At 47.8% G+C, this 21,028-nt stretch overlaps 1 protein-coding gene across 1 annotated transcript in view; it reads left to right on the top strand.

The window, feature by feature from the left end:
• FBXW4 (F-box and WD repeat domain containing 4) overlaps positions 1-21,028 on the top strand; it is an 80,969-nt gene that overhangs the window by 23,834 nt on the left and 36,107 nt on the right. Inside the window, exon 5 of the mRNA XM_060034215.2 lies at positions 3,099-3,193. Coding sequence (XP_059890198.2) covers positions 3,099-3,193 — 95 coding nt within the window. The remainder of the gene's footprint in view (positions 1-3,098; positions 3,194-21,028) is intronic.

The following is a 21,028-nucleotide window of genomic DNA, read 5'->3' on the forward strand; positions in this document are numbered from 1 at the left end:
GTACCATTTTTTTAGATTCCACATACAAGAAATATCATATGATATTTGTCTTTCTCTGTCTGACTTACTTCACTCAGTATGACAATCTCTAGGTCCATCCATGTTGCTGCAAGTGGCATTATTTTGTTCTTTTTTATGGCTGAGTGATATTCCATTGTATATATGTACCACATCTTTATCAATTCCTCCGTGAACGGATATTTAGGTTGCTTCCATATCCTGGCTATTGTAAATAGTGCCACAATGAACATTGGGGTACATGTATGTTTTAGAATTATGGTTTTCTCTGGATATATGCCCCAGGAGTGGGATTGCTGGATCATATGGTAGTTCCATTTTTAGTTTTCTAAGGAACCTCCATACTGTTCTGCATAGTGGCTGTACCAATTTACATTCCCACCAACAGTGTAGGAGGGTTCCCTTTTCTCCACACCCCTTCCAGCATTTATTGTTTGTAGATATTTTTGATGATGGTCATTCTGACCTGTGTGAGGTGATATCTCATTGTAGTTTTGATTCGCATTCATAATATATCTTATATACCCAATGTACCCTGCTGTGTCTACTTTATTTTATAAGGTTTTCCATTTTTATTGCAAATTACTTGTGTCATCTTTAATGGCTTCACAATGGACTCACCATAATTTAGTTACTATTTTTCCTATTGGTGGATGTTTGTATCTATTTCTTTCCTGTAGTAATAAGGACCACCATTATTGATGCCTAATGTCTGCCAAATACTGTGCTTCTGTGCTGGGTGCTTTACACTTATCTTCATTTTTCCACACTGCAACCCTAAAAGATAGGCATTATTTCCCATTTTATACATGAGGAAACTGAGGCTAACAAGTTATAAAATATCCCTAACATCAGAGATAAATAAGTAGCAACTAGGGTTCCAACCCAGATTTGTCTAATCCTAAAGCCCATGTATGCTCTTTCTGCTATTGCAGGCTGCAGGGAATATTTTTATCATTTAGGTTTTTCTTCGTTTTAGGATTATTTTCTTAGGATAGAGTCTCAACAATAGAATTACTGAGTTGAAGGCTTTGGTTATTTTAAGGATCTTGATACATATTGCCAACTGCGTGCGTGTGTGTGTGTGTGTGTGTGTGTGTGTGTGTGTGTGTGTGTGTGTGTGTGGTACGCGGGCCTCTCACTGCTGTGGCCTCTCCAGTTGCAGAGCACAGGCTCCAGACGCACAGGCCCAGCGGCCATGGCTCACGGGCCCCGCTGCTCCACGGCATGTGGGATCCTCCCGGACCGGGGCACGAACCTGTGTCCCCAGCATCGGCAGGTGGACTCTCAACCACTGTGCCACCAGGGAAGCCCGCCAACTGCTTTTTATAAGGACTGTGTAAATGCCCACTCCCACTGAGTTATATCTTCTCCAGGGTTGGGTCTGTTTTGAATTTGATCACTGAGGGTTAAGATGTGATCAGCATACTCATGTTTTGGTGGATGGTGTGCTACTACTGGTGCGGGTCAGGAGGGCCACTTTCCCCAGATCGTGCTTGGGAAATTGGCAGCATGCTTCCAGAGCCACCCCTGGAGACCAGGAACCTTGTTCTGTGGTTTTCAGTCTGGGGATCCACCAGCCTGTTCAGTGGAGGACACTAGTGAATTCAGGCCTAGGGCTGCCCCCAGAGATTTTGTAATCAGAGTCTCTAGTCACCCACACCAAACAAGAACCTGCCTCCTAGGTAGTTTGCATGGGGGAAAAGAAAAACTTCTCTTCCAAGCCAAGGCTGTCTGAAAGAGGACATTAGATGCATCTAGTTACTACCAAAGTGACCTAATCCAGAAGAATGAGCCAGAATCCTGGCATTCCAGGAAAGTTGTGGTGTTTACCTTTGTTTTCTGCCCTTCCTTATTCAGATCTTCTTGTTAAATTTATTTTCTTTTCCCGATGTTGGGAAAAGTAACTCACACCCTTCTCCCCCTATCATAGACACACAAAATCTAAGAAACACTTTCTCCTTTTATAGAGAAGAGGTATCATGTGATCCTAAGCAGTCAGGACCACCCCCACTCCATCACCTACCCCTTAAACTCAAGGAATGTTTCCTGAAAGTTCTTCCATCTAAGGTCCTGTCTGACTTTTTTGTGTTCCCCTTATAGCACTGCAGGGACCTTGAGAGGTCACTGATCCATCTGGCCTCCTCGGGATCCCTCCTTGGCTGCTGTCTGGGGACAGCCCTGTACATTTGAGGTTTCCTCTCTGTTTGGTTAGAGGCTTAGTCCCCTGTGTGTGTCATCTGGGGTAGGGTGAGGTGAGGGGGCCTTGTGCTTAATGGGAGATTTCTAAATGCACTGACCGCTGAGAGGGCTCTGTGAGTGTTGATTAGAGTTAAGCCCAGAGTGGCTGCTAATGTACATTCCTGACTGATAGGGACCAGATAATGTGCTCCAAGCAATATTTTTAACCAGTAGGAGATATGGAAGCTTAAAAGAGTTAAGCTTTTCTGCTACTTTTGGTGACACTAGGTGCTAAATTCCCTGCTGACATGAATAGCACTGGATTCTGGGCATTATCAACAAACAAACAACAACACACCACCTTCCCACTTTGAAGTCCTCTTCTTCCATTTTTCCTTCCCTTGGATCTTTCTTTTTACTCCTCTCTCTCTAATTCTAATCTAATTCTATCTCTGTCCACTCATACTGGGCCTTGATCTTCCTCCCTCTCCCTACCTCCCCAAAGTAAAATCTTGGTGAGAGACAGGAAAAGGAAAATCCACAAACACGGGGAGGTTACTAAGAGAGGCAAGCCTCACCTGCTCACGCGTCTCAGTCAGGTCTCAGCTGAGGAACGTGGAACTCCTGATTCCCTGGTATACAATTGGCTGCTGCGTAAGGGCTCTCAGGTGGACGTGAAAGGGTGGTTAGGACTGGGAGCCAGCGTCTGTTTGGGCGGTAGGCAAGGCAGAAGCTGGAGAGGTCCCTCTGCTGCTACCCTGAGCTCTGTGTGTACAGGATAGAAAGGATTCTCCATTTCCCCACCCACCCTAGGAACAGTGACTCCACCTGGTGCATTTTCCAACCCTCATCCCGATCCCAGGCAACGCCAACGAGAGCATCTCCTCTCCTGTTTCCAGGTATGGCCTTTGGCCTCAGGCCGGCTGGGGCAGTGCTTACACACCATCCAGACTGAAGACCGAGTCTGGTCCATTGCTATCAGCCCATTGCACAGGTAAGGGAGATGTTTTGGTGTATGGTTTTATCCCATGTAATAATGCTTTTATTTTATGAGGTCAGGTGGGCGTCATCAGGAGAGGCTTGGGGCCCATGCCCAGTTGGGCCCTCGTGCAAAGTCGTGTATGTGGAGTAGATTTGTTGACAATTATAGCAGAAGTGCCAATTTTGATGACGGCTTTACCCTACCCTTTGGTCTGACTGGTGTTTCTCTAGTTTTGCCTGTGATTGAATGAGCCTTGCATCCTGAATTCTGCTTTCTAGGCTCTCTTGAACCGAGGCAGGGCCTCTCTCCCCACCAGCAGAGTACATAGACACCCTCTCTGCACCTGCTCTGTCAGGGTGTTTAGTGTCTTCTCCCACTTCCTTCACCCCTCACTCCCCACCAAATGATCAATGGGAAAGCTGTAGGGCTGGTACCCTCCAACATCGGGTTTAAGTCAGTCACTTGTTTTATGAGAGAGTTGATCCCCCCTCTTGCAGCCCCCTTCAGCCTTTTTCTCCTCACCCCAAGGAGCCTGCACCCCTCCTCCTGCCCCTTCCACAACTTTCTTTCAAATTTTTTTCCTCCTAAAGAATTAGAGCCGATTAGCCACGTCATTAATTCTTCAATTTGACGGCTGATATAGCAGGACCTGAAACACATTGCTGACCTCAGAGAATGGAGACCCCGTTCCTTAGCATATTGACGATGGGAGAAGTTAATTAAAATTCCACAGAGCGGAGGTGTCGGCTAACCTATAAACCTGTCGCTGTTCAGAACAAATCATTCTAGCAATCCTAGGAAAAAGGGAAGGAAAGACCAGCAGGGAGTAGAGAGGCCTAAGTGTGTGGGAGCAGAGGGTGGAAAATGGAGCCATTGAGCTCTGGCCCCTCCTCAGTTTCTTCCTAATGCTGCCCCCTTTAAAGCCAGTTAGCCAAGCCTGGGTGTCTGTGGGCTGGATATGTGTAAGGGTGGGAGGTGACAGGTAGGCTGGTGACTTCATCTTGGTGGTTACCTGAGGACTCCCGCTGGCTTCAGGAGACTGGGGTGGCCTGGGGTGAGGTCGGTGGTGGAGGGATGCTCTTAAGGCTGGAGATGGTCCATGTGCTTCCTGCACATGGAATTAGGCTAAAGACACATACAGGCTCTCCCAGCATCCCCATCTTCATATTCCTCTACTCTAGCCACCTCCTCTGGAATGTGTTAGGCTACCTGTTAACAGAATAGAGCGTGGCAGCTGTTGAAGATGATGTCAATAAAAGGTTGAGGACAGTGTCTGCCTTCGTCACTGAGAAGCAGTTTAGATCACAATAAACTGACTTTGGGGCTTTTTTGGCCACAACTTGGAAGCTGGCTTTGAGGAACGACCTAGCTTCCTAATATTACTAGCACTGCTCTATAACTACTACTGTTACCAGCAGCTAACATTTATTAGTCATATGTTCTATGCCAGACCCTCTGCTAAGTCCTTGATATGCCCCAACTTTGGTGAAAACCTAGGTCTCATGTTTTCTTAACATTCTCCTTAAATGTCTTCTTGGTGTACTTTCTTGCCCCTGGGATGACTCTTTCACTCACTGTTGGCTGGCTGTTTAGCTCCATGACCCACAGTTATTTGAGATGACCTTTACCCCAAGTCCACAAATGGTGTCTTGGACTGTTTTAAAAAAGTAGTTTGTATTTGGGATTCTGTCATTACACTAAATGACCAGAGTATATGTTGGTGTTCTCTCTGCTTCTTTTTCTCTTACCCCAAAATATATTGGGATAGGAATCTTTTCATCTTATTAGATCCATTTCTTCTCACTGTGTCAATGAGTTTGAACCTTTCAGTAAACTGAACCATTTTCCCAATCTTGGAAGACACTGCCTCCTAGCTGTAGGGTCTGTTCTGGGAAACTGGAGTTCTGCTTTGCCACCAACCAGGAGGGTGGCCTCGGGTAAGTCCTCGGAGCCGTGGTTTCCTCGTCTGTTAAATATGAATACCATTTCTTTCATAGTCCTTACTAGGTCATTGTGAAGATGATCTGAAATAATGAATATGAAAATACTCTACAAAGCTAAAAGGGCTAGAATCTTGTGTCAGCCAGAATCTCTCCCAGCTGGTAAAGCATTTGTTTAGCTGCTTTAGCTGCTCTCATGTCTCCACCCTTCCCTGGGGCTTCTCCTGTCCCTCATGGAGTTACACTGCTCTTTTGCATTCTTCTTGAGGTGGGGACTCAGCAGGAATCTCTTTCCTTTCCTTTTCCCCTGTGGTTTTCCTGCCCTCCGTGGCTGCCTCTGTTCCCTTCCCGGCCACCTTTCTTGTTGAGTGTGGTCGTCAGTGTCACTAATGTGATGTGGCCGTGAACCCCTTGTGAAAAACACGAGAGTGGGTGGCCAGCAGCTGTCCTCCAAGGAGCCTGGACAGTTGGGAGACCTGGCACATCTCAGTCTCTTTCTTCTATTTAAAATAATTTGTCAGAGCTATTCATCGTATTTATCTTTGATGCTGAGACTTATCTGCCTTCTTTTCACATGTGTGTACTTAGAAACTTGTAGCATGAAACATGAAACCTCAAGCCCTAGGCTTAACTTGAGGTGTTCGTGACTGGGAGAAAGCAGGTATTCTGTCCTGTGTCCAAATGTCACCTCTTCTTCCTTTCTTGACCTTGAGTTCTTGGTTTGTAAACACTCTTGGAGGATAATATTTAATACCAGTCATGTGCTTAGAGCCATGTTTAGGTACTCAAAAAACGGAAGGAAAACCAGTAGGCTCCATGGGAAGGTGGCAGGCCAGGACCTTTCCCTCTACCTCCTATGTGCCCTCCAACCCATCTTCTGGCCCCAACACTAATAACTCTGCTTTTAGGATTTATGACTTATAGATGCAGCCTTCCTCCTGTAGAGGAGGCCCAACTGGGAGCTGTTTGGTGAGTGAAAGGACTGGTTGAGATGGAACTGAATTGAGATGCTGGAGGTGGAAGGGCACACGTCTGGGTGTGATTGTGGGTCCTAACTGGTCTCAGGATACGATCTCCTGAGGTCACATAGAGTTCTGAGCACTTTTCCATAAGTATCACAGAAAAGCAGAATTTTTAAAACATGCAGTACATTGTATTGCCATTAAAAGATTATTTCTAGCTGAATAAAGTTAGTAAATACTCAGAGTAAGGAAATGAACTGTTAAAGACTCGATTTCATCCCTTCTATTTTCCATCTCTTTTTTTCTCACTCCCTTTCCTCTGTGCTCCCTGTGTATTGACTGAACACTTGCTGTGGGGTAGCTCTCCTGAGGATCTGATTCAGTGGTGGGGGAAAGATGGGGGCACAACTGTAGTGGTTGCCAGATGATACTGAGTGCCTGAAACTAGTCTGTCTCTGGTTGAGGAAGGGAGAGGGTCATTCCCCTCCTGGCAGAAGGAGAAATTGAGGCTCAGAGAAGGGCACATGTGGGACGGGGCAGAAGAGGCTCAGGTCTCCAGCTTATTGCCACGTGCTGTGGTGCAGAGGGAGGGCCACGAGGCAGGCCTTTACGTCACTGCAATGCCTTCATCCACCAGAATCTTGGACAGTAGCTGTGGCCCTTGAAAGCCTCTGTGGGGATCTGGGAACATTCTCTTTCTGGAGGCCAGAGTTGAGATAGCGAGGGGGAGGGGAGGAAGGCAGTATGTAATCAAGGCCTGGGCTCACTCGTGTAGCTGTGAATGCTTACACCATCCCAGGAGTGCCAGTGCACATAGATCTTCGGTTTGCAGGGCCCTTCCAAGCTGGCTGGGGGGTGCCTTGATGTTGAAATGAGTCTGGAGCCCCATTGCCCTGTTTGCCTTGGAGGGGAAGAGAGAGAAGCCCACAGCGCCTCCTTCCTCTGCAGACACCATATTTATTGCCCTCCAAAAAGAAGGAGGTGCTCAGAAGAATCCTTTCCCCATCTCCGAGCAACACTTGCTATCACGTGAGTGAGTGTGGTCAGGAAGGCTTCCCAGGAGCCTTGGGTTTTAATCCCTTCTCTCTTGTTTCTGTCATTAGGGAAACATATGAGTGGTATAGGTGTGGAAACTTTTCTTAGCTGTGTTATTAAATATACAATATAATTTAGTGTAATTTTGCTCACTGTGGTGGCCTGTTTGTTTTGGGGGGGGATTAGTCCAAGTCTGCCTGTAATGTACCGATTCAAATTTGTAAAGTGAGTTGTGGCCTCTGGGGGGTTTTGATGGAGGAGCTGCCCCTTCTTGCTTCATTTCTCCCGGAGGTGAGGGAGAGTCTGGAAGGAAAGCCATCACTGTGTACTGTTTGGTAAGGGGGTGGATTTCTGGGGAGAGTGGGTGTTTGTTCCCAGTGTCTACAGGGTTTACTGTGTGTTGTGTGTGTGGCAGACACATTCACCAGCCTTTTGAAATACGCCCTTCTTTAGTGAAAGGTCATTGCATCTGGAGTTTTCTCTGACAGGTTTGAAAGATTGGAAAAAAGGAGGCAGCCAACTTTTAGTTTAGATTCTTTTGGTTCCCAGTGGTTCAGCAACTCTTTGGCCCTGGGCTTCCTAACTCACTCAGTGCTTTTAGGGGAAGACAAATCAAAAGTAAATGTTGTGCCTCTGAGTTTTGCTTTTTCTAGTTGGTGATAAAGAGCTGGTTCCTGAAGGGGATCCCTAACCTTGATAACCTGAGGAAAGACTCTGATGGATGACTTTGTCATGCCTCACATTGTCGCTGCTCATCCTGATGGTTTGGCCCACAGCTGTCAGGATCTGTCTCTTCTCCCTTCCCAGGGTCAGGGGCTTGTCTGGGGAAAGGACACCTTCTCTAGGCGAGGAGTGGCTCAGTGTCCCCTGTTGCCAGGCTGAAGACCACACTAGAGGGAGTCTCCTGCGTGTGGTGGCCCTAGATAAGAGAGTCTGAGGTACAAAGACAGCATGGAAGGACTAGAGGCTGGCATGGCTGGAAGGGGCTGCATGATGCCTGGAGAAAGAAGGAAGCTCTGCGTGATGCTAGGTGGGCCCACTGGTCCAGCCTAAAATGACCTAAGATTGGAAAGAGATCAGTGTAGAGATATAACTGAATCAGAGTCTGGTTCTGCTGAATCTCAGGGCAGCGCCCGCCACCCTAGAGTTCATTGCTGGTGCTAAGCCAAGCCTCTCCGGCCGACACATCCACCAGTAGCAAGGACGAAACGCCACAGGGGTGGGTTTCACTTCCTCAAGACCCTGGATTTCTGCCACTACCCAGGGCATGTTGGGCACAGGGAAGCTCACGTACTGGGCTGCTGGCCTGAGACCTGCAACCCAACCAGCTCTGGCTGGCCCAGACCCCATCTGTGGGAGCGACTCCTTCCCTGGCCAGGACGGTTGGCTAGTTGGGAAGAACTGACTTAAATAAAGCACTACAACTAGAAGCAGAGAGTGCTGCTGCGGAAGGCGGGATGCTGTGGACATAGAGTCCGTGCCTCAAGACCGTGCCCCTGCTACAGGGATACATTTCCATCCCTCAACCTCTGTTTAAATTCTTTCTTTCTCCACTCTGTCTCTGTTTCTGTATCTCTCCTTGCATCCCTATCTCTCTTTCTCTCTCCAGATACTTCTTAAGCATTACAGTGTGCTACACCTTGGGGAAACAACAGTGAACTAGACAGCATAGTCTGATGGAGAGACAGACGAAACTTAGCAGATATGGTATGCTAAGTTCTCAGATGGGGAGCAGACACATGGGAGGGATCAGGGTCTTCCTCCTCTTCCTGCTGCCTGCACCTCCCAGCTCCAGTCCCTACCTGCACCGCTATTTCTTCTACCCTTCCCACATCAGGAAGAGAGAAGGTAATTTTCCTGCCTTAGCTGCAGCTGACTTTTCTGGGTTGTGTGTGCAATGTGCCTGTGTTTTTCCACCTTTGATCAGTGTTCTGCCAACAGATAATTTAGCAATCACATGCCAAGGTGGAAGCATGGAGTTAATGTTAAAATTAGTTGTTTTTTTTTTTTTTTTTAACTTCAGTGGGTGATGAGGCAGAGAGGGAGGCAGGAGGGTGAAGGGGAGCCATAAATTCTGTGGCTGGTGTAGCTGTTCTCTGAGCAGCCGGGAAGCCTCTGATGTCTCCACAGCACTTTCATTAACATTTAAATTAAGGGTTTGTTTTCCAGTCTGTTTTATAGGCAGGGACCTTTCATGGCCTGTCACATACAGCATCCCCCCACCCCCCCAACAAGCAAGTGTGTAATTGTAGCCACTGCTCTATCCTAACTCTGGGTTGCAGCCGGGAGTTCAAAGGGAATTCCTGGAGATGGAGCTCTGGAGGTACAAGGTGTAACAGTCAGGATGTGGGTGTTCTTCCTCAAATGAAGGAGCTGTGTAGGAGCTCTTTCTCCTCTTATCCGACCTGTGCTTTTCTCTGCTCTTTCAAGGGACACACACTTCAATCTGACTCAGACCCCTCCCACCCTTCCTTCCCTGGGGCATGAGGCAGGTGGAAAAGGGTGCATCCATCCGAGTGGTTTCTCCTTATATCACAGGTTAGTGCCTGGGACAGAGCGTTCTAAGATACAGATCTTCATGCTTATCTTCCTCCTTTTGATTTTTTTTTTTTTTTTGGTCTCAAGAATACTTTCTCCTGCTCTGGTAGACTTAGAGAAGCAACAATATAAAAGAAATTGCCATCTGAGAAGAATTTATAATAGGGCCCATTGGTCCTAAAGAGTGCATTCTAGCATGGACAGACATGTGTAATGCACCGTACATAGTCACTAGCTCTATGTGTACAGGTGTGTGAAATAGCTTACTGATGTAGATCATTTGAGGAAACTGTTCTCTAAGGTCTTGGCATTCAGAGGAAGCTCTCTTGCACCCTCACAGAGTGAATTTATGTCTAAGTTTCCTTCACACAGGCGTATTGGTAGCATTTGGGGGTGTTTTGAAAAGAAATCCCTGCTCTGGTCTCCCTCCTTCCTGTCAGCATCCAGTGGATCTGCGGCTGACGAGAATGTGTCCCAAACACTCACGGAGCATCTCATTAGTTCATAACCTCTGAGGGCTTAGTTCACTCACTGCTGGTCTTGAGCTAGATTTTCCCTCTAGACAGTGGTGAGAGGGGCATTGAGGGCTTTCTCTCTTTCTTCCTGTTCAGCGGCTGAGAATTTTCCTTCTCATGGAGCCCTGGCTTCACTCCTTGAGTCACCATGTCTTTCCACCTTCTGCGCTAACTCAAACCGCCTGTGACTTATCTGCGGGATTGAAGATGGCTAAGCGTCTGGCCTGCCTGTTCCAAGTAGCGTAGTCAACAGGTGGACACCCTCATGCCCTGGAGTCTTGCCCGAGGGAGTGAGGGAGGTGCCGGGGTGACCCCTGTGCAGGTGCTGCTGGGCTCAGATTGCAGCCTGGTGTCCAAGCCCCTCCTGGTGGTGATTAATCTGGGACACGGGCCGGCAGAGGCCCAGTCCGGGCAGCTTTGGTCCCTCACTGTGAAGACCTTTGGCTCGGAGACTGAACTGATCTCTGTAGCCTGCTTCGGCTTGAGTTTGATCTGTCAAGGCTAAAGAGGAACCTGATGGTGGGGCGGAAACTTCTAGCCCTGTCTGACTTATGGCACTGATCCGTTCCAGTGGTCTTGTCATGATAACACTCGTATGTTTAAGATTTCCCCACCTGTTAGCTGCAGCACTCAGATCAGTCAAAAGAGGGATCTTCATGAAATATCTGTGCTTTTAGCTTTTTGAGCCAGTGGAGCTCACTCTTGTAAGTAGACTGGGGGCTGGAGAGGGCTTTGTACTGGGCCCAAGTGAAAAAGGCAGTGTGTGGCTGGATTAGTAGCATAATGTGTTTTTGTATATTGGGGGGTCATGTCAGAGGTGGAAGGATCACCCCATCCTCCTGTCATTAGGTGGCTCTCAGGCCATTTGGGGCAGATTTCAGTACATCAGTTTGGAGTCAAGACTTAAGTTCTTGTTTTCCTTTCCATTTCAAACGAGATTTTTTGAAATGGTGTCTTCTCCTCCCCACCACCTTTCCATCTACCAGAGTCCTGGTCCCTGGGGCCTCCAGGTGGCAGTCCACAGAGTCAGCTGTATTTCTTCCCCTTTCTGAGTTTAGGACAGTCACATGTGGCTCAGCTTGGTCATGGCCTTAAGACCCAAGAACGGGAATTCTCCTGTCCATGACAGTTACCCTGCATCCATGAGTGTCATGAGTTTCATTATTGTAGTAGCTCCTTTTGGGGGGTTAGCAGCCTGAGATCCAAGAACTGGAACATTTTCCTCACACCATCAGGGAAGACAATAGACATCCCTGTATACCACTAGCGGTGACAGATGTTGACACCATTGGTATGGAAAACTGCCTGTAAAGATTCTATGAGAGACTTCCCTGGTGGCGAAATTTTTTTGAAGTTTCAGATTGTGAACTTTTGGGGGCAGGGGTTTTATTTCCTGTTTTGTATAAGTTATGAGCCTTGTACTACAGACAAACCGCTGTGCCTCTGGGGTGCTCTGTTAAGCTGACTACCCCAAATCCTTCCCCTCTTTCCCAGCTGGTTCTTGCTCCTTTTTCTGTCCAGGGCATTTTCATAGGGGGTAGTTTGTGACACTGTCCGTAGTGCCCTGTCAGATAGGCTTGGCTCAGGCAGAAGGTGCTGGCAAGGGGAGGGAGGAGTGGGGGGAGGGGGAGGGCTGGCGGGAGGAGGGAAGGGAGTACGTGCATGCAGAATCCCTGGTAACTGCAAAGGGAGTATTAGTCCAAGAGCTGCTGGCCCAGGAAATTGCTTTCTGCGGAAGCTTTACTTTTTCATAGTTTGCAATGCAAATTTAAAACATGAATGGGGCACAGAAAAGTATAGGACGGGCAGGTGGGGTGCCAGTTGGTATGTGATAACATCCAGAATCTTCAGCAGGGCCTTAATTTGCAAAAGAGGATTTCAAGTATTGAGAGAGAAACTTTTAGGAGATTAAAATAACTATAACTTATATTTTGTTGCAATTCCCTCCTCCACCATACACACCTTTTCTATGTTATTGTGTTCAGACTGGTCTCTAGCCCTGCTCAGTGTGCACTGCTGTCTCCTCCTCTGCACCTTGCTACAGCAAAGCCATAATCCAGCTTCTCGAACAGTGGCCATGGTGGTCATGGTGTAGTATTTTGGTTTTCGCAGCAGGCTGGAAACAGCAGCCCTATCTAAAGCTGGTGCACTTTAGACAACGTGCACACCGGCCCTGGGGGCTAAAGAGCACACCTCCCAAAGGCAGGAGCTCCCCTGCTTTGAGAAGGCATTAAGGCCAAGGCCCTTTATCTTCTGCTTTCTCTGATTCTCTTAATACCATGGACAGGCTTGGTGAAGCAGAATGTGGGGTCACCAGGCCTTGTTCTTGACTTTCCATGTTTTGTCTGCCCCACCTAGAGAGGTGTGGCTTTTGGCTTCAGGCTGGAGACACTTATGTCTATGTTGCTTCTGGAAGCTTCAGTGGTGATGGAGATGAGGATAGGCAGGGGATGGGCATCACTTTCATTATGCTGGCATAGCAAGTGGTCAGGTGTGAAGCTTCATACTGGCTTCTTTCTAGGAGCTGAGCTAGACAGGAAGACACAAAGAGAGGCCAGAAGGCAGCGTGGAGGGTGAGCTTTCTCCAAGTATAAATATCCGCCAGTCGTAAAGGCCACCGTGCAACGGTGGGGGTTACTTCTCCTCCTTTGTGTGTGGCTTGTTGCACATGTGACATGTGCTGGCTGGACAGAGAGGGAAGTAAAGCTGAGATGTGCAAGGTAAAGTGAAGTGGACCCCTTTCTGCTTGAGGCCACCATAAGTGTCCGTTCCTCCTTTCTTTGTTGACTGGGGAATTTTGAGAGAGATTAGCTTGAGTCTTGCCCTGGATCATTCCTGTGATGCCTGATCAAAACTCTGTGGAGTCTCAGGAGCACAGTTTCCATATAGGACGCTGTCCAGATTCACTCAGCCGTCACTTAGCACAGGCTCCTCACCCTGAACTCATTGCACTGTGGCCTTCAGGGGCTACAGAGAGGGCCTAGCTCAGAGCATGTGACCCACTGTCTCTTGCTCCTGAGGGCTCTACTCTTGCTGAATGCCTCTTTTTCTCCTGTTATTTTCTGCTTTGTTGCAGTGGTAGCATTAGTTGTCCTGGCCAAGGCTGGGCCTCTTTCCTCCTGGGCCTGAATGAGAAAAGACCAAGTGAGTGATTGGAGTGGGTCCTATCGTAAGTGACCCAAGAGGAGGGTCAGCTGAGTATGAAGGTGAGGTTCGTAACATCTGGCAGAGAGAGAGGGACACATGGGTTAATGTGTTTGAAGCACTCTACTTTCCTGGCCAATTTGAGTCTCACTAGCATCCACGGTAAGCTGTGGTTGAGAATAAAAACAGAAAGTTAACACAAAAAATAAAGATTATTCAAAGGATTCTTCACTTGTTAGAGGTTTGTGGCCAGGAAAATCCTTCTTTGCAGGCTGGTAATGGTAAGTCTAAGAATAAGGAGAGGAAAAGTTAGTTTTAAAATTACATTAGTTTGGCAGTGAGTATCAAAATAAAAATGTAAAAACCTTTCGACACATAAATTCCTCTTCTAGAAATTTATCCTAAGGCAATAATCAGACAAGTATGCAAGATGTATACATAAAGACTTATATTAAGAACACATAAATAGCCATTAGTAGGAGTCTAGTTAAATATTTTACATTCACCCAATAGAATACTATATAGCCATTAAAAGGATGATATAGATGTGCATATTTATTGACCCCCAAAGATGTCATAACATAGTGTTGAATGAAAAAAGGTCACAAAGCAGTATGATAGTTATTTGACTATCTTTTCAGTTATTTCTTATGTGGTAGATTTCTGCTGACATTTACTTTCGTTTTACTTTTTTGTATTTAAGTTTTTTTTTATAATGAGCCTATTTTTATTAATAGAAAAAACATAAATTACATTTAAATGTCTATTTCAATATCAGGTAACTGTAGAGAGAACCCTTCCTTTTCCCCTTACAGTTATTTAAATTAAGGATACATGGACCTACATTTATTTATTATTTTAAACAGTTTCATTGAAGTATAATTTACATAATATAAAGTTCACCCACTTTAAGTGTACAATTCCATGAGTTTTAGCAAATTTACAGTGTTGTGCATCCGTCACCACGATTCAGTTTAGAATATTTCCATCACCCTGAAAAGGTCCTTCCTTACACTTGCTTTTGCAGCATTAAACATGGTTTCATACTTGGGACCTTTTGTGGGAAAAGAAATAAGTTAAAATACTGAAATTTTTTTAAAAAGACAAGGCAAACTCAGAACTAATTTTCTATGTAATGCATATCTCTGAGTGCCAGCCTTATAGATGTATCAAGAATACTGCTGTGTGCAAGGATGCATGGGGAATATGAAGCACAAGAGACAGTTTTTACCATCCAGGGGCTTATATTCCAGTTGGTAAAATAATACATGTACTCAGACAACACTGTATATATGCAGTGTGAGTGCCATCAACTGTCAATGTTATCGATAGGAAATCAGAGGAAAGCAGTAGCCTTTTTGTTAAATAAGGAGAGCTTCTTGGATGACATGGAATTTGAAGTGGGACTTAAAAGATGGTTCTATTTAAATTGCAGACAGGAACTTGAGGGCAGGGGAGTGGTATGAGCAAAGACATACTAAAGGATAGGGAAGCTCAATGTAAGTTTTTCAGAGCAGGTAAGTTTGGGAGTTCAGAGCAGACAAGTTTGTGTAAAGGAGTAGTGGGCAATGTGGCTGGAGGGGAGCTTTGGGGCCTGGTTTTGGAGGGCTTTGAAGAGCAGAGTTTGACTTTAATCTGAGAATAATAGGGAACGATGGAAGATCTTTGGCCAGATTGAAGCAGTTAAATGATTAATGTGGTGGCACAGTGTGTAGGATACTTTGGAGGGGGGGAGACTGAGGCTGTTTGGATGCTTTTCCGGAGTACACTTTGTTAGCAGTAACGGACTGGATTCCTGAGGACAGCAGGAGAAACAGGAAAAAGTCTGTAGGTGGTCATGACTGCTTGTGGGGGAGAGAGGGGAGAGACCTGCCTGAGTTCCTCTATGGGCTTGATGGCAGACGGGGACCCTAGCTTTGAGAAGACTGAGTTCTGTTTGAGGCAGTGAAGGGACAGTGAGGTAGCCATGGCCAGAGACAGCCAGGAGTGGTGGCCTGGAGCTCAGACCCAGGGTTGAGATGTGGAAGGCTTCGGCATGGAGACGACAGTTGAAATAACATGAGGGATTAGCACCAAAAGGAAGCTCAGAGAGAAGTAAAGACAGCTGGGCAGGGAGAAACCAAGAAGCAAAAGGTACCATCACAGAGGCAGGAGGAAAAGTAGGAGCAGAGAGAGGAGGAGAGAGAGAGAAAGAAGGAGAGAGACAGGTAAAGGGAGAGCGAGGCATCCCCAAGAGCAGACAGTAGACAAATGAGGATTTGGGGGCAACTTACATAAAGTATCACTACCTTTCTTGTTATGCCTTCTCCCTATTCTAAGTGACAGGCAAGATAGGTAAGAGAAAAATGTGTAGCTTGATATTGATGGATGGAGATTGGCAAGCCTTTTATTCTCCTTGCTTGATTTAAGCATTTTGTAGTTTTCAAACCACAAAAAATCCTAAGTTTTGCTTTCTCTCAGGTTCTTTCCTCTGGCTCCTATTCTGTTCTGTGTTGTTCTACCTTATGGTTATTTTCTTTTTTTTCTTGAGGGTTGCCTACTTTGGGCTTGGTAATTTTTTTCACCTCAGTTCACAAAACCACTCAGTGTAAGCTGGGTTTTGGAGGGTCAGCAACTGAGCTAGAGATGCTAAGTGACAATGTGAGGGAGTATCATTCATCCCAGTTTTTTTTCTCCATGTATAATGGTATCCTGGGCAAAGCAAGAGAGGCTAATTTAGGAGAGAGAAAAAAGCCAGTCGGCCACTTTGCCATTTGGAGAGATTTGGCATCAGAGCCCAGGGACTGCCCAGGTTCTGGGCTTCCTTGGGCAACTATGCCTGTCCAAAAACTTTTTATTTAAAGAGAATTAAATAGAAACTTTCAAATCCTCCTTGGGTTTTTGAGGGTAGTAATTCCATGGGGCTTGTCAGTTGTGTTTGAAGCTAGTGGTGAAGAGGGCGGAGTGAAGAGAAGCGAAGGGGTGGAGATGGGAAGCAGAGAAGGAATCAGAGAGAGAAATTTTATTGAGGGAGAATTTGCTGGGTTTATGGGAGGGAATCTCTCCCCTCCTCCCCATTCGGGTTTGAAAGGGCCGGTGAATCTTTGATTAGGTGCAGGTCAAAAGAATTTACACATTGTGACCTTAATAACTAGAGGTGATTGGCAGGCGGGCTGTGGGGAGGGGGCTGCGGGCCCCTTTCATCTCACTTAGCACAGAGGAGAGACAATGGGCCCGCCGATTCTCCTTGTTGTCCCTTGTTTGAAAAGGTCTGGTGTCTCTACTAGGTACCTGTGACATGGGGGTCTTGATTGGGGTCTCATAAAGGCCCTTGTCAGTATGTCCAAAGGCCAAGAGTACAAAAGCAAGCAGTGGGTGGGGTCTCAGCTGACCACTGAAGAAGGGAGGGGAGGGCCCGGGAGGCAGTGGAGGGAGAAGCAACCCCCGATGGGAGCCCTTATAGAAGGAGGGGAGGAGGGGGGCAGAGAAGGGCCATTTTTGTCCCTAATTCATCAAGCACATCTGCAGAATTGTCCAAGCTGCTGCCTCCCAGTTTCAAAAGAAAAAAATGATCGTTTGATAAACCGTCTTCGATTCACCACTTTCTCACAAGGGTGGGAGACCCAGCCCTGACCTCTGTATGATTTCACATCAGGACCAGGCTTTCTTTCCCCCACCCCCAAATTGCTAGAGAAACTTTGAAATGTATCCTGTGGCTTTCTCTCTCCCTTCTTCAAACCCCGCCACCCCCGTTTCCCACCCTCTCCACCCCACTGGCCTCTGTTTTCTTCCTGGGCGCTCCAGAGTGTAGGCGAGTAATTAGTCCCCTCTTTCTGGGGCACAATGAAGCCAGGGTGTTTGGCGGGGCCCTCCCCACCGCTCACAGAGCCAGGGGCCTGGGGGGAAGGACCAGGTGGCATGTGCAGTGTGTTCCAAGCCTGTACAATTGCTGGGGCACAGGGCTGGGGGCTCAGGGACTAGTGTGCTCCTGCTTCTTGAAGGAATGTGCAGAGGCTCACGCATTAATGGCTCCCACACAATGCTTGCATTTTTTTTCCAGGCAGAGGCATCCTCCCCGTGAAAAGGCTGCCCAACCTGGAGCCCAGGCGGGAGCTTTGGCGGCCACGATGGCGTTATTTCCCACCCTGCGCTTAGTCACTTGGAGCTAACATGGGAGACCAACAGGCCGCGTCTCCCGAGAGCCCGATCTTTGTATCCGATGTGTGCTCCCCCTCTGCCTTGTCAGTTTTGTGTGTTCACGGAGTGTTGATTTTAATGCGGGCCTGTGTTGGGCTGGGAGGCCAGGCTGGGGGGCCTCAGGTCTTTGTCTTGCAGGGCCTCTTCTTCTTGGAGGGTCTTCGGCCCTGGAGGCTAGTGGCAGATTTGAGAGATAGGGTGAGATGCCAACTCTGGCTGGCAGAGGATTCCCCCATCCGTGCGTCTGTCAGAGACTACGACGGGGTGCCTGGAAAACAAGAGCACCTTGGGATGCTCAGGCACACGCTTGCTTGCCCCCCTCCCCACCCCCGAGGGGGGCGGTTAGTTCTACCACGTAAAGCTTGAAGTGAGTTACATCCCCCTTGTGACTGAGTACGGCAGGAGCACAGATTGTGAGTCTCAGGGAGCCAGGGCAGGGCCTTGTCTCCAGGGGTCGGAGGAGGTGGAGGCAAGCAGGAGGGGTGCTGGGAGAGCATAAGTCTGCTGCAGATGACTACCCAGCAATTGGTAAGGGTCAGGGGAGAACAGGACCAGGCAGAAAAGAGGCAAAGTGTCTGGGGGAGCATTGGCAAATCGCAAATGCTCATCTCCGGCAGTTAAGGGGAGAGGCCCTAGAAACCAGGGACAGAAGGGGAGGCATTTTCCCCAGTGAGAAGAACTGGGGCCTCGTAACAGGGAGACCCACTAGGGGTGGTCTAACAGGATGTCTTCGGTCTTTACCATTCTCCTCGCTGCAGTATAGCCATGTGCCGGGAGCCGGGGGAGAGGGTGTCTTTACCCATTCTGGGCCCCTAGCCTGGCTGGAGAGAAGATGCATATGCATGATTTGAAGAGAGGAAGACTCTGGGAGCATCAACCTGGTTGTGGCCTGCTCTACTTCTGGGGAGAGAGAAACCTAGGGATACCTTTGAGTCAGGGAGGACCTGCCCACCCCACACCTATAGCCAGGCCATGGTCCTGGCATCTGGTGTGGTGCTGGGGGTGGGGCCTTCATCCTAGGAGTCAGGTTTTTAGCAAGGGACTGTGTCCTCACTTTCCATACAATCAGAAGGCAGAGATGCAGGCTGGCCACTGAGATGAGGTGGCCTGGGAGAGACATCCCGCCAGGGTTCCCCGAGCACAGGGGCTCCTCTGTGCTGCTGTTGGCACCCTTCAGACTGTCTCAGGAATGGGTGCCAGTCACACACCAGGCCTGATGAGGGGAAAGAAGCTGGAGCTCCAAGACCTTTGAGGGACCTGAGTTCCAAAGGGGCCCACCAGGAAGGAGCAGCTCCTGTTTTGGGTCCCTCCGTGGCAAAGGACATTTCTTTCATTGAGAAATGGGCACTCACAGCAATACCCACCCCCTCTTTTTTTCTTTTACTCTTCTTTTCCCTTAACTTTTCCAAATGTTGTTTCTCCTTTCCGTTCTCTTCCATTTTGTGGACAACTCATAAAGAGCCTGAAAGAGACAGATTATGTGTATGGATGTGATAATGAAGGGAAGGGGTATCAGGGATAGTCAGGCTGGGGCTCCAAGGTTATAGAAAACACTGTCTCTTCCCCCAGGTTGTCTTGCCAGGGCCTGGCTGGGAGGCACCAACAGATCATAACCTTTAAGTGCAAACTCGACGGAGGAGAGAGATGGAATCATGGGAACAAATTAGACGTATCTATAGGGGGTGTTCAGCTGGAGAAAATGAGCATTTCTTACTAATTGGAGCACGGGGCATTTCATTATTAAGCTTCATTGCAAGGGGGAAGAGTGCAGCAGGCCTCTTTGGGGATTCCCTGGGCTGTTTTTTTCCCTTTTAAAAGTATAATTGTATTTAGGTTGGAAGAAGAGGCAGGAATTGCTCTTGATAACTTTGTGGAGCGCCCAGGGATTTCAGGCAGAGTTTGGAGCACGGTGGCTGGAGCGATGGACCAGTGGAGATTGCTTAGAGTCCACCCTCATTCCTTGACAGTAAAAGGCGAAAAAGCCCTGGTGGTGGTGGGCACCTCGATTCTGGAACTAAGATTGAAGAATTTGATTTTAAATTTATTTTATTTATTTATTTTTGGCTGTGTTGGGTCTTTGTTGCTGCTCGCATGCTTTCTCTAGTTGCAACAAGCGGGGGCTACTCTTCGTTGCGGTGCGCGGACTTCTCATTGCAGTGGCTTCTCTTGTTGCGGAGCATGGGCTCTAGGCGCGTGGGCTTCAGTAGCTGTGGCACGCGGGCTCAGTAGTTGTGGCTCGCAGGTTCTAGAGCGCAGGCTCAGTAGTTGTGGCGCACGGGCTTAGTTGCTCTGCGGCATGTGGGATCTTCCCGGACCAGGGCTCGAACCCGTGTCCCCTGTATAGGCAGGCGGATTCTTAACCACTGTGCCACCAGGGAAGCCCCTGGAACTAAGATTGAAGAATTTGGAATGACAAGAAAAATGTTGATCAGAAAGCCTGCCATCCTGGGAGACTTGATATTTGACCATCTTAACTTTTGTATTAAAATTACAAAATGGAGGAATTCAGATGCAGTGCAAGGGTCTAACACAACTGCTGTTTCCTAGAAAGCATAGGCCCTTCTCCTTTGGGGCCAGGGAGGGGGTGGGCTGGGCTGGGCTGGCCTTTAACTGGGCCTTCTGGGATGCATAGTAACTTCTGTCCAGGCAGGGGCTCCCTGGTCCTGTCCATGGATGATTATCTGAGTCAGTCAGATGAGCTTGGCCTTAAAGTTCTGACTCCTTTTCCTGCTGCTGCTTCCCTAGGGCTCATGTCTAAAGTACAATCAGTCCCCAAGAAAACTCTGATCTAGGAGGCTTGCTCGAAGACACAACTTGTCTAGGTTCTGTTTAGTCAGATTATCTGGTGTTCAGTGTTCTTAGGGAAGCTGAGAAAAGGTACTGTTTTGTCATGGGAGAGTTTTTTCCCATGGCTTGGGTCCTAAGAGCAGGGGTACAAAAACTCATTTGTTTTTTTATTTTATTAAAAAAATTTTTTTTTTTTTTTCTGGTACACGGGCCCCTCACTGCTGTGGCCTCTCCCGTTGCGGAGCACAGGCTCCGCAGCGCAGGCCCAGTGGCCATGGCTCACGGGCCCAGCCACTCCGCGGCATGTGGGATCTTCCCGGACCAGGGCACGAACCCGTGTCCCCTGCATCGGCAGGTGGACTCTCAACCACTGCGCCACCAGGGAAGCCCACATGACTCCTTTTGAAATATGGTTTTCTCAGGGTATATGCCCAGTAGTGGGATTGCTGGGTCGTATGGTAGTTCGAAAAAATCTCATTTAGAATCAGTGCTGCTTGTGACTTCATCAAAGGACTAGAGTTTTTGCTTTTTCCCACTCAAACCATCCTTTGCTTTTAATCCACAGGTCTCTGACTTAGCTCAACCTCCTTGAGGTTCCCGGGACTTTAAATATACAGGATGTCTTCCTGTGGTGGTTAGACCTAATCCCTGATGGAGGCCTGATCCCTTTCTTCAGGGGATTGGGTGAGATTTACGAGCTCACTGAACACCTTATTTCTCAGGTACTTACGAGGCAGCTTACTTCTATCT

This window comes from Delphinus delphis, chromosome 16 (genome assembly GCF_949987515.2).
Source record: "Delphinus delphis chromosome 16, mDelDel1.2, whole genome shotgun sequence".
Lineage (NCBI taxonomy): Eukaryota > Metazoa > Chordata > Mammalia > Artiodactyla > Delphinidae > Delphinus > Delphinus delphis.